This window comes from Helicoverpa zea, chromosome 28 (genome assembly GCF_022581195.2).
Source record: "Helicoverpa zea isolate HzStark_Cry1AcR chromosome 28, ilHelZeax1.1, whole genome shotgun sequence".
Taxonomy (NCBI): Eukaryota; Metazoa; Arthropoda; class Insecta; order Lepidoptera; family Noctuidae; genus Helicoverpa; species Helicoverpa zea.
In genome coordinates this window covers 2,024,838-2,038,621 of record NC_061479.1, presented here as the reverse complement: position 1 = coordinate 2,038,621, position 13,784 = coordinate 2,024,838, and the positions used below count along the sequence as shown (strand labels likewise).

At 36.7% G+C, this 13,784-nt stretch overlaps 1 protein-coding gene across 1 annotated transcript in view; it reads left to right on the top strand.

Moving 5' to 3' along the window:
• The window catches only part of LOC124643751 (scavenger receptor class B member 1-like), a 34,159-nt gene extending 23,814 nt beyond the window's left edge, over window positions 1-10,345 (top strand). Inside the window, exons 8-12 of the mRNA XM_047182816.1 lie at window positions 2,831-2,951; window positions 3,679-3,829; window positions 7,802-7,952; window positions 9,157-9,253; window positions 9,587-10,345. Of these exons, the coding sequence (XP_047038772.1) occupies window positions 2,831-2,951; window positions 3,679-3,829; window positions 7,802-7,952; window positions 9,157-9,253; window positions 9,587-9,805 (739 nt within the window). The 3' untranslated portion in view covers window positions 9,806-10,345. The remainder of the gene's footprint in view (window positions 1-2,830; window positions 2,952-3,678; window positions 3,830-7,801; window positions 7,953-9,156; window positions 9,254-9,586) is intronic.
• The last annotated feature ends 3,439 nt before the right edge of the window (window positions 10,346-13,784 follow it).

Genomic DNA, 13,784 nt, shown 5'->3' with positions numbered 1-13,784 from the left:
CTACGCTAACATTAAAGATGTAAGCTAAATAGGGTGCAATAGTTTCAATAATTGACCTACACACCTTGACAGACATACCCCAAAGATCTTCTGTTGATTTTATTTTAAGATCTTTAAAGGCCTTAACAACAGCCTCGGGGCTGGTATGTTGAAATTTAAATACTGAACTGCATGGCTTTACATTTGTTTTGAGTAAATCGATAGCTACGGCGGTTGAAGAATTTAATGATTTTGTAGTTTCGAAAGGTATTTTGGTGAAGAATGCTTCAAACTCTTGAGCTACTTCAAGGTTACCGTTGATGAGGCCTTTATGAGTTTCTAGGCTAAAATCAGTTTTGCGAACTTTTCGCCTACCTGTTTCGTTATTAATTACTGTCCAAGTTGTTTTTATTTTATCCTTAGAATTTTTTATTTTATTTCTAATATGAATAGATTTAGCCTGTTTACAAACGTTTTTAAATATTTTCGAATATTTTGAGACATGATCACGGAAACTTGGATCGGTGCTATAAGGCTTTAAACCATAAAGTTCAAACAGCTTTTGTCTACTTTTACGAATGCCAGGAGTTGCCCAGTCACTAAATAAGAACTTGGACTTAATAATTTTAGTTTTAACTGGAAAAGCTAATTTGAATTGTTTGTTTAATATAGAGAAAAAATCGGCGTAAATATCACTTGAATTTTTAAGATTTAAGCTATGTGCACACAGTTTATCACCTAAAGTTTGATTGAATTTATCGATTTTTTTTAAAGTATATTCCCTAAATTTTATTTGTGTTTTCTCTGGTGGAGAGTTAGTGCGAAAAGTGACAACTTGTCCGCTGTGATCAGAGGGCAAGTAATTCACTATTTCCTTATGTAGGTACTCACAGCTGCAAAAAACATTATCTATACAAGTAGCAGTAGTTGGTGTTATCCTAGTAGGTTCTTCGAAAACGTTACGCCTATTAAATGATTTTAAAAGATTTAAGAAACTCGAACTTACAATATTACTTTCTAAAATATTAATATTGAAATCGCCACATATAATGACTGACTTACTACTGCTACTGACTTTTTTCAAGACATCTTCCATGACAGAATCAAATACACAAAGATTCTGGTGTTGCGGTGGTCTGTAGACACACACTAACACATGCTTATCTAGCTCAACACAGGACAATTCAATATTATGTTCCACTGACATATCAACTATATCTTTTCTTACTTTATATTTAATAGGATTTTTTACTAATATTAAGGAGCCACCATGTATCATGGATTTCCGGCTAAAGTAACTAGCTACAGAATAATTCTCAAAATTAATAGATTCTACTTGATAATCTTTCAGCCAATGTTCTGTAATACAAATTACATCAAACTTGGTTTGTTCTAAAACTAATTCTATTTCAAGGAGTTTAGAAGAGCAACTCTGAATATTTTGGTTGAAAAGTTTTAAAATATGTTGCTCACTCTTATGTTTTTTACAACTAACTAAGTCGCCAGAAGATAACTTGCTACTATCTTTAAAATTATTAAATACTGGAATATCTTCTGTTGTCTTAATAATTAGTTTAAATTATTTATATCAGGAGTGTTCTCCACAAATGATAAAACTTGCATAGAAGAATCTATGTTACCGGTGTGTTCAATATGATTAGAATGTTCTAACATATTGTTGGTGGTGGTAGTGGTGGTAGATAGTATTTGTGGACCCCCCTTCGTACATGACGTCATCATACAACAATCTATCAGTGTGCTGTTAGTGTAACTATACAGCATACCCTCGTCCCTTACCCTATAGTTTATTATATTAGATATAATATTGTCAATATTATATGCTATCAACATAGCAATAGTGTGTCTGCAACTACCAGGAACAGATACTGCTCCCTTGATCAATGTGAAATCACTAATAAACTTATTAGTGTCAAAATATAAAATATAAATATATCTACCTCGCCTTTTCCCAACTATGTACGTTGTAGTCTTCCAGTCTAACCATATACAATTATACAAGGAGCGACTGCCTACCTGACCTCCTCAACTCAGTTTCCTGGGCAGTGGAAATTTAATGGTAGTGGAAATTCAAGGGATTATCCCTTATTTACTGACTTGAGTTAAAGAAAATCCCATGAAAAACTTAATTAATAAGATTTTCATATATTTTCAAATAAATGTGGCAACTTTGAATCATCTAAAGTCAATGACTACTAGATATACATGTTAATGAGACTAAATAATTACGACTTATCAACATTTTGTAATGCGCATACATCTTCAAGTCAATGGGTTATCTGAAACGATAAGGCAAGCGCCTTTAGCTCCTCTCAGACTTTAAAAATATCGTGTAATTTCAATAATTGTTTAATTTAAATGGCTTATTCAATGGCATTTTCCATGACCAAATGTATGTATGTATTAAAGTATGTAAGTTTTTCTTTTCGTTATTTGTTTGCACCCTAGAGGTTCAGAACCGATGTGAAAAGTTCTTTCTCTGTTAGGAAGTTACATACATTACGCCCGGGTGAAATAGGCTATATTTTATCCGGTCTCGCGAAATAAAGAAGAAAGAAAAATATGGTTGCTGGTTGCTCGCTTTCTATTAAACAATAATTCTGAATCTTTTGCAATTATTAAAACTGGCAATGCTTCAGAGGAATTCTTAGTTTGCTCCCCCCCCCCCCGCTATGCACCGATGAGGGAGTGTCAGACTTTTACTGACTAAAAAACCACCATGTTCCTAAAAGGCCTACGACGGAACACCAGGCGGTGGTAACTCTTTCGAACAATCTCTCAGCCCATATTTAGAAAGGGTAACATTTTGAAAATGCTTTTTATTTCATTTCAGTATTGAGGCGTCAGACGGTTCAATATTCCCGCCTTCTCAACTGGACAGGAATACGACCCTGCACGTGTTTTACCCCAACCTGTGTAGACGGCTGCCTTTCCAATATGAAAAGACCGTTGAGGTAAGATTTCAATAAAAAAATGCGAATAAAAAAACCTACTAGTACTACAAAATTGAAAAAATAATACAATGTGAATTTAACAATACTTTGCACTCACTAAATACCAGCTGCACCCGTTATTACCCGCGTCCCGAGAAAACTATTGCGTGCAGCAAGATAAAAAGTTGCCTATGTCTCAAGCTCTACTATGTACTATCTATGTACTATTAAAAAAACGGTTAATTATTATAAATGTGAAAGCAAGTCGGTTTGTTCCGCTTTTTCGCCAAGACTATTTAACTGACTTATAAGTTCGGCCATTCAGAGAATGCGTTCCTGACACGTCGCGATTGAACTGACGACGTAACTACATTCATTGATTATTGATATAATAATGTTGTTTTAATGCTCCTCAATTGTTAAAACGGTAAACAACCAGCAAAAATATTTTTATCGTAACTGCAACGCCATTGCAAAGTTACGTCGTCAGTTCAATCGCGACGTGTCAGGAACGCATTCTCTGAATGGCCGAACTATAGTTAAAATTTGGTACACAACTTGTCTATTCTACAACCTGAGAAAGGACATACCTAGGTGTGTTTCTTTACTCAGCTGCGGGAACTACAGAGTCGTTCTGTAGCGAACAGTAACTGTACATAATAATTATAAAAATAGAACCTTCACTTCTTGCCCCATTTAATAGAACTACGTAAAACACCAAATTAATCAATATTCTTCCGTTCCACAGATCTCAGACGGCATAGAACTTTACCGCTACAGAATGCCTCTTGACGTGTTCGACGATCCCGAACACAACCCTGAAAACCAGTGCTACTGTGAAATAGACACGGCCACCTGTCCTCCTAGGGGTGTCATTAATGTCACTGACTGTACTATGGGTAAGTTTAAAGTCTGAAAGAATGTTTTAAATTTAGTACAGCGCCATCTGTTGTTGAGTAGCGGAACTAATATTTGGATGAAAGCTTTTTTGAGATGAAATGTGTCTAAAAAGAGTAACAAATGAAGGTGGGAACCTAGTTTTAAACTTAAAAGTGTATTTGACTTAGTTCTGCCGATTGAGAATTAAAGTGCTTATATATACAGACAGATTTTTACTGGGCCTCAAAATGGAATTGTGATGTGTTTTAGTGAGTGCATGCATGTGTGGGTAATAGGTAAATACATATAATATATTCTGGAGGGTGCATTTATTATTTATTTTTTTATACCAACATCTGGTTAGTCTATACATATAATAAATCTGTAGAAAAGTAATTTTTGTACATTGAAGAAATTGACAAAAAAAATAGCCAGCATGTTAAAGGATAACTAACAGAACCCATTTCCATCATTTTTGTCATTTTTGTCTGTTTGTCTGTTTGTTTGTTCGCGATTCACGTAAAATCTACGAATTAAATGCAGACAATGCTGATATACAAAAACTCTACGTAACTTGGGGTATAACTTAGTTTTTGTTTCATCGAAATCGATTCACTCTATCAAAAGATATGATTAATTTTGTGAATTCAAGATGTAAAATATTACGACACGCAATCTATTTGTCAAAACTGTACATTTGAATGTTGTACTTATATTAGTTGATCGGCCTATTATTAATCTTTACACAGAAAATCACACCTTTATAAGTAACTTCGGAAGAAAAAAAAAATATGAAAATTTTGTTTAGCCAAGGTTAAAGTAGCTCCATCTGTGGTAAATAAAATACACCATCAATTTGTCAAAGGAGCGAGGTGGTAAATGACAATATTACCATACATTCTTTATAGAGGATTATTATTTCAACAGATGGAGTTGTGTATTTTCCGTAATTCACCATATTTTAACACGAAGTGTAATTTTTCGATAGACATTTCAATAGTGTTTGTCAGTTTGCCGTGCCACATCAAAATCCAACTATATTATTACCTTGATGAAAGGAAAATTAATAGTTCTCGGCCAAATTTAAAACGGTGCCATCTAAATTATTTTTTGAACATTATGTCAAAAATGATGACTTTAGTGGAACAATTAATTATCATTTAAAGTTACAGATGGAGTTCATATCAGGATTTTTTCATAAACATAGTTTAGCTTATCTTCCACTAATGTGGTGGCCTTAAAACAAATTACTTTGAGTGAGTAGTATTAAGTAGACCTTTTTTTTTCCGACGTCAAAAATCATCAAATGACCCCTCCGGCTGTGGGTTAGCAGCGGTGAGGGAGTGTCAGACTCTTACTGACTAAAAACCGTCGTGTTCCGTCATAGGCCTTTTGTGTACCAGGGCCGCGGTCCTGCTGGCCCCTGCTGGGCCCCGCTGGGGTTGTATTAAGTAGACCTTAATTATTTTTTCTGATGCAAAATATGTAAACTTAATCCTAGAAGAAATGAGGATCTATCTCTCGCAAGCGCTGCTAAGCGTGAGGTAGGTAATGTAGGATTCTGTAGCTTTAAAAACAAGCCCAGATACAAAGTGCAGATAAGAAATGGGAGTTTTCTCGATTTAATACCATACACACGTAAAATGCTTTATGCGTCTGAAAACGTACAAATTACGCGCCGCATACCAAAGACATGTTTACTTTCAACTTCTGATCGCAAATACACTGTTCACGATTACGAACAGTCTCAGTAAGACCCGAGCCAAGTCTAAAAAAACACCTTTTATATAAAACTACGTTTGATGTCATTTAAGCACAAAGACAGAATTGTTCTCTGTTGCAAATCCTATCCACCTATATCCTATCCTAATCCAGAATGCATTGCAGGTGTGCATTGCACAAAAACCAATGGTATCCTATTCGAGAAGTCAAAAGACTTGACCTGCTAACGTCAGCTTCTGCGCTAAGCAAGTGTTCTTAATAGTACCATCAGAATTACATTCATCGTTGAATGAGGTGATTAAATTTTCAGAAACCACAATAACAGTAGGAGCCAAAGCGTATGATCGCTTCATAGAGCTCTGATTGGCCCCAGGTGACCAAGTCAGGTCTGATTTGTTTGTTCATCAGATCTTTGAAAGTGTTTCGGTGGATACTTACTGTCGTCCTGTTTACGTATGACACAAAATATGGTATATAAACGTCCTCCGCAAGAGCGAAATTTTCCCGGTGTGCGGTAGTGACGCACAGTATACAACACTTATGTTTCTTTTGATTTGCTGGCTCCACCAAGAAATGGCAAATTGCGAGCGTACATTTTGAAAATCTTGGCAAAACTGCAGGTTTCAAGTACGAACACATGAAGTGGACTCGCACAGATACGTACATTTTGCCTATTCGTGAACTAATGCAAACATTTCGGTGGAGTCCCGGCTTAGGCCACCACATTAGGCGTGCGCGATCCTCGGGCGTGTGAGTAGCGCGGGCGCCGCGCGTGCGTCGCGAGCGCGTTGCGTGAGCGTCGCGTTTTGCTGCCCTGCGGCATTTGCAGCGCGCTCGCGGCGCGCACGCGCCGCTCTCCTTGACGTTTAACTGCTAAGGCGTTTAGCGGGCGGCGGAGATAGCGGGCGAAGGGGTAAGAACGCAACTCGAGCGCCGCGTGCTCGCCGCGAGCGCGTCGCTTGCACTCTTCACACATGCTGCAGGGCAGCAAAACGCGACGTTCACGCAGCGCGCTCGCGACGCCCGCGCTACTCACACGCCCGAGGATCACGCACGCCTAATGTGGGGTCAGCCTTACCATAGTGAGTAAGTGCACAGAAAATCCCCGTCATACAAGTGTTTCTCCCCAGTAGTGAAACTATCCTACCCTATGCGCCTGCTGATGATGATGACTCATTTTATCATCCATCCAGCTATTCCCCAACTATGTTGGTGTTGGCTTCCAGTCACCGAATCTGTTTGAGTACCAATATTTTGCTTGGAGCGACTACCTATCTACCTATCTTCAATCCAGTCAACTACACAAGACGATATCCATGGTAAGACTGACAGACTTTCTGGCTTCTGATTAGTCGCAGCAGCTGCAGAAAATCTACAAATGACAGCTTTGTCAGACTCAAAGCATATAGACATAGATTATAGCTGTTTCCTGTGAAAATTACTTACGCACCATACGTAATAATTTTCCAAATTGGCTGACTAGATCCAGAGATATTCACAACGTCACAAACTTTACTTCTTTTGTTTAGATAAATGGTCACATCCACAACACAACCTTGATCAATGAATCTATGCGACTGCTAAGTGCTAATCCTAATTATACTGTCACGTGAAAGAATGCACCTACGGGATAAGTAGTATTTTGACTATTCTATATTGCCCACGCAGACGAAGTTGCGGGCAACAGCTAGTAGAGACTAAAGTAACTTTTTGATTTTTAAAATAAACGCATCCAAATCGGCTTTGCTATTTTAAGAATTAAAGTGGTGCTAACAGAAAGATACGTAAACAGCATTTCTTTGGCGTGCCTCAATTATTTAAGGAATTATTATGTAACTTTTGGTGAATGTTTCCATACTTACTTTTTAGGGTTCCGTACCCAAAGGGTAAAACGGGACCCTATTGTTTTCGCTCCTCTGTCCGTCCGTCCGTCCGTCTGTCACCAGGCTGTATCTCATTAACCGTGATAGTTAGAGAGCTGAAATTTTCACAGATGATGTATTTCTGTTGCCACTATAATAACAAATACTGAAAACTAGAATAAAATACATATTTTGTTTTTTTTTTTGCTAATTTTTGTTCTGGTACGGAACCCTTCGTGAGCGAGTCCGACTCGCACTTGGCCGGTTTTTTTCAAGACCAACACTTAAAAGGTAGTGCAGCTACGTAACCTTTGAGAGTTCTTCTTTTTTTCAGTTTCATTTGGTAAAAAAAAAACAATAGAAATCTGCACAGAACATTTATTAATTTCAATATTTTTGTAATTTCAGGAGCCCCAGCACTAGTATCGTTTCCTCACTTCTACCTGGCGGACCCTCGTCTTCGCGAAGACGTCATCGGTCTGAAGCCTGACCCTCTCAAGCATGACTCCTACATCGACTTGCATCCAACGCTCGGCATCGCTCTTAGTGGAAAATCTAGGTAAGATATTTTTAATAGTAGCTGTTTTGCATTCGTACCGAGGAAATTACATCTTGTATATTGATAAAGTTTTGCGTGACATACGTTAACGGGTTAGTGTAGCTTCCGAACAGAGAAAGATTTTTCAAATAAAGTCAATAGTCTTTGGGTCTGTAGGGATTAACAATCGTCCATGTCCTGTCAAAACTACTTCACTTCGATAAAATTCCTATGTAGCACCACCATTTTTCAACAAACGAATATAATTTCTATATTTAAACATCTGGTCTCATCATCATCCTCCGAGCCTTTTCCCAACCATGGGCCCGATTCTCCTAAGTTAATACTGTCAAAATCGAATCGCAATATGATCGCAATAGCAGTTTTAACCATATCGGGCATTCTGCTACCAATAAAAGACCAATCGTATTCGATTGACATTTGATTGGTGTGCGATTGGTCTGCTATTTTGGTAATTTTGGTCTATACGGTAGTTTGCTGTACAATCATTTTGCAATCGTAAATCATTTGCAGACAAAATGATTCATTATTGAATGACAGAAAAGGATAAAAACGTTTATTTCAAAGAAAAAATAGCGGAATGCCACATACGCTTCAATCGTAATCGAGTCGGGATCGGATCTCAGTCGAATCGAGTCGAACGTGAATCGTATGTTGCTTAAGTAAAATTAGGAGAATCGGGCCCTATGTTGGGGTCGGCTTCCAGTCTAACCGGATTTAGCTGAGTACCAGTACTTTACAAGAAGCGACTGCCTATCTGATCTCCTCAACCCAGTTACCCGGGCACCCCGATACCCCTTAGTTAGACTGGCGGCAGACTTTCTGGCTTCTGACTACCCGTAACGACTGCCCAGGATGTTCAATGACAGCCGGGACCTACAGTTTAACGTGCCATCCGAAACACAGTCAATTGTGTCTAAGATTTACTTAGAAAGTACATACAAACTTACTTCGAAAAGTTGCAAGAGTTGCCTGACCTGGGATCAAACTTGCGCCCTCATACTTGAGAGGTTGGTCCTTTACCCACTAGGCCACCACGACTGTGTCCCCTCATTCGTCATTATGCCTAATAATAGAGCTTTATTGGTTCTTTAAAAACTATTTTCGTCTTCGACCTTAACCTCCTCGTTTGAGCGGTCTGGGCCTCTATCCTAGGTTCATGCTTCATGGACATTCAATTAATAAAAATGTATTTCTTTGACAGCATTCAAATCAACATACAAGTAAGGAAAAGCGACATGTTTTCATCTGTGAAATATCTCGACCAAGGACTTATACTGCCTGTAGCCTGGATTGAAATGGTAAGTCACACTTCTTATCGCTAGATAGCGCTGTTACAAGACTATGATGACGTTTCTTGTGTCATTTGTGAAAATAGATGTCGCTTTAGTGAAAAGCTTTTTATTTCAAAAACTAAGTTATACTGCACAACAACGAAGCAGTGTATTATAGTACATTTATCATATAATTTGTTGACATAAAAATGCATTCATGTATATGTTATGGCATTGACGCTTTTTAAACACACTTTAAAACGTTTAAATGTGTGTTATCGTCTATTATCAGTAAAACACAATAAATTATTTTAATAAATTCTTTAAGCAAAATCTAACAAACTGCCTCCTCATTTCCAGGGCGTGGAAGAGCTACCAGAAAGCCTACGTTCCCTTGTCTACCACGGCACATACTCCACGGCTGCAGCCCAGCTAGGTCTCACCGTGATATGCGTTGTAGCATTCATAGGATCCGGCATATGTTTGCTCTGCACCTTCGCTCGTAGAAAACAGAAGCCTTGCGCTACTCTAAAAGTTAAGATACCTACGGAAACTGAGTTAAAAAGTCAGGCTTCATGAGATTGTAATAATTTGAAGTTTGTACTAGTGTATGAATGAATTTATGTTTCTAATTTCGGTTGCGGCTGATTTTAATATCATATCTATCTAAATGTGGATTTCAATAACTGATAGATAGGAATTTTACATAAGCCCTATATATAACTTATTATGTCAAATTCCTTTCGAATTTATAAATAGAAAAGTTATTGGAATCCGCCGTGAAAGATTGTCGTGGCCATGTTGAATTGTCACTTGGCGCCTTTTTTTGTCATTTCTTGCGCTTTAGTTTAAATAGTAAATAATATGAGTTTTGATATCATTAATTAATTATATAAATTAATGTTTTTTTGCGATTTATTTGCTATATTGCTATAGTAAAAATGTTGATAGTACTAATTTTACGGATTAAAATAATTACTATTGATTTAAAAGCATTTATAACGTCCATGGAGGCCGTCAACTCGAATGAGGTAGTCAAAAGCGAGCCTTTTTAATTCTAACTAATATTATAAATGCGCAAATGTGTTTGATTGTTATGTTTTTATAAGAGAAATAAATGTGAACAGATTAAGCCCCATACAACTCACTGTAAAATTTATATCTATCTCTAGTTTGTTAAACAATAGATAGATATAGTCATCGGCACGGATAATGAGCTCTCGGCGGAAGAGTGGGGATCGCTTTGCACACTTAAGGCAATAAACCAATAAATTACTTCTGCGCAGGTGAAGGTCAGGGCTCAATATCCTTGCCGATGATTATTCAATATTGGGAATGATATTTAATAGATGTTATATGAGATTCTGAAGCCAGTCATAGACAAGTTTTTTATTCTTCCGGGAAAAAAAAAATCCATATATATCCATAAAAAAATACATATTATATACAACATATGTAACTTAATTAACGCACATCCTGAAATTAGTTTGTTCATAATCGTTTACTGAATCGATTTATATCATTTTTAATATAGGTAATTTTTTATCCCAAAAATAATTAAAACTACGGAAATTATTGTCATATTAACCCTGTACAGTCAAAACAAATTCAAATAGACCGTAACTCAAAGTAATAAGATTTCGTGTATTGTCGGCTTTTTCCGTAGTTTCGTTATGTTGTGTCGAGTCGAGCGGCGCGCGGCGCGATATTTGCGTGCGTAGTAGTATGACCAAAAAGTTCTCCAAGAATTGGTATAACTAATTTAGTAAATAACAATGTATATACATGTTAAATTAAAAATTCAGTGTATGTATTATGATTATAACATAATATTCTAATTGGCGTGTTTGAGGGTGTGCGTTAATTACGTTACATGTTGTATATTTTTATTTATTACAATCAAATAATAAAAAACATGAATGTAATAATATTTTATTTATCAATAATAGACATATTTTGTAGGATTATAGGTATATTTTATGTTTCTATATCTGAAATAGATCTGTTTTACATTATGACAAGAATTTTTTTTTTATATAATGTATATTTTTATTGGTTAATAATAGAATATTATTACTACATTAAATTAGGATTTAAGTGAACTAAAATGACATATTTTTATATAAAAATAACAATTATATTGTTTATTTTGATTAGTGAAATACTTTTATACATATTATATAGGTACCTATATTTATAGTTTTTGTTTGAAATGTAAGAGCTTATGTGATCTGATTGTAAAAATGTTTGATTTTAATATAAAATAGATTTTAGGCGGGATAGCTGAACGTTAACTATTAAGTTTTATTTTTTATATAAAAAAAATCGTTGAGTTGCACCATTTAACTATAACGATAACCGAACCATTTTCAGTTATCAAATCGCCGCGCCGATGTGACCAATGGGCGGCAAGTATACGGCTGGTTATGGTTTGGTTATCGTTATAGTTAAATGGTGCTACTCTCTATATGTAGGCATAATTTTTAAGGATCTGAATCTCCTGTATAAAGTAAAATCGTACAAACGAAAATATAAGATACCGAATTTTTTGTGAGTTGACAGCTGTCAATTTTCAAGGGAAAATAGCAGTTTTTGTACTGACTGACAGGACTGTCAGGACCAAAAAACAGTCACCATTATATTGGTGTATGAATGTAAAATAGTTATGCTACTCAACACTAGATGGCTCTGTTTTCTACTTACGTCATTGGTAATCCCTAGGAATTGGTATCTAAATCTAAGACGGACCATTTCTTTATATTTTTTTTTTTAAATATTGCTTGTTATTGCCGTTTTTTATCAAAAAATATACAATTCAATAGTAGCTGAAAATTAAGTAATATAGTTTTTTGGTTCGCTCTCTTTTATAATAGAAATAGGTAAAAATCTTACATAACCAGTAAAAGTCCATAGGTGAATGTTAGTATTTTGTCATAAACAAATATGTTGTAAAAATTAATTTAATTAGGATAAGAATTAATTATTTGTAATGTTTTAAATTGATAAATGAATGAGAATTTTTGGAGAAAATAGATATTTTTTAAATATAATGCTGACTTTTATTTGACTTTTTCTGACCTCTCTTCGGTGGTGTCGGATTGTCGTCCCATCGCGCTATGAGAGTGAAGGAATAGTGAGTGCACCTGTGTCCAAGCAAATGTGCGTGCACTATAATATGTCCTGCTCAGCTGACTGAGAGAGAACAGACTGGACTGGAGACAGTTTAGGAGCCTTTAGGGTCCGTTCAGACAGACCGGCTCGGAGAGTATCGGCGCACATTTTTCTTTTTATACAGACCGGAATCGGCTCCGATCGGCTGCGTGAGATGCAATCGGAGCCAAACGTCTGCAAGACAGAGAAAAAGTACGCGTAAAAAAAAATCTTGTTAAGAATTTGCTCTCCTCTCCGAGCCGGTCTGTCTGTCTGAACGGAACTTAGGGTACAAAAAAAAATCTTTTTATTATCTGTACTAATATAATAGTACAGATAATATAGCTACCAACCAGTCATGTCTGATGAAGACAACTCTGGTTTCAAGTAGAGCACTATCAACACTGATTATGCCTTTTCTTCAATACCTTCACGAATCTTATTTTAGTCTCAACTGTTGCTGTGGTCCTGTTTTCCCCCAACCCCAACGCAGTTGGGAAAAGGCTCGAGAGATGATGATCGAGGATGGTTCGAGTTTCTCACGGCATAAAATCTGTCATTCTCCATTAACGTATAATATAAGCGGGTGTTTAGGTGCAAACATTTTAAAAAGTTACATTAGTACAAAAAGTCGTGGTGGCCTAGCGGGTAAACAACCAACCTCCCATGTATGAGAGTGTGTGTTCGAATCCAGCTCAGGCAAGTACCAATGGAAATTTTCCAAGTTTGTATGTACTTTCTAAGTATATATTGAACACCAATGGCTTATTAAAAGCCGAAGAAAAACATCTCGAGGAAATTTGGACTACATAAAGTCTGAAATCGCCAACCCGCATTGTGCAAGCGTGGTGATTAATGCTCAATCCTTCTCCGTGTGAGAGGAGGCCGCAGCCCATCAGTGGGATGATACAAAGGCTGATGATGATGAGTATGAAACAGTTTTTAGGCTTTCAGAGGGCCAAAAATTACTTACTTGTAGTAAGATATTGTTTCCATACGTTGAAATATATTCTGTAACGATATTTCCTTGTAGGAAAATGTACAACAATGACTAATTTGAGTGTATTTGTAAGAATTTACAATTAGTAATTGTTGTGTTCCAATGTACTGACATTACACACCTGGACAGAACGAACCTGGTACTCAGCTACATCCGGTTAGACTGGAAGCCGACCCCTCTCTCCGGTCCGGAGGTGTCGGATTACCGTCCCATCGGGATATGAGACTGAAGGAATAGTGAGTGCACCTGTGTCTGCGCAAATGCTTGTGCACTATAATATGTCCTGCGCAGTTGGCTAATCTCCTTACACGAGTACAGAAGCCGTAGTCGATATTCGGCTAGGAGGACATCATCAGGCAACGGACCAAGTTCATCGACACACATGATGATCTGAATAAAAACGACAAA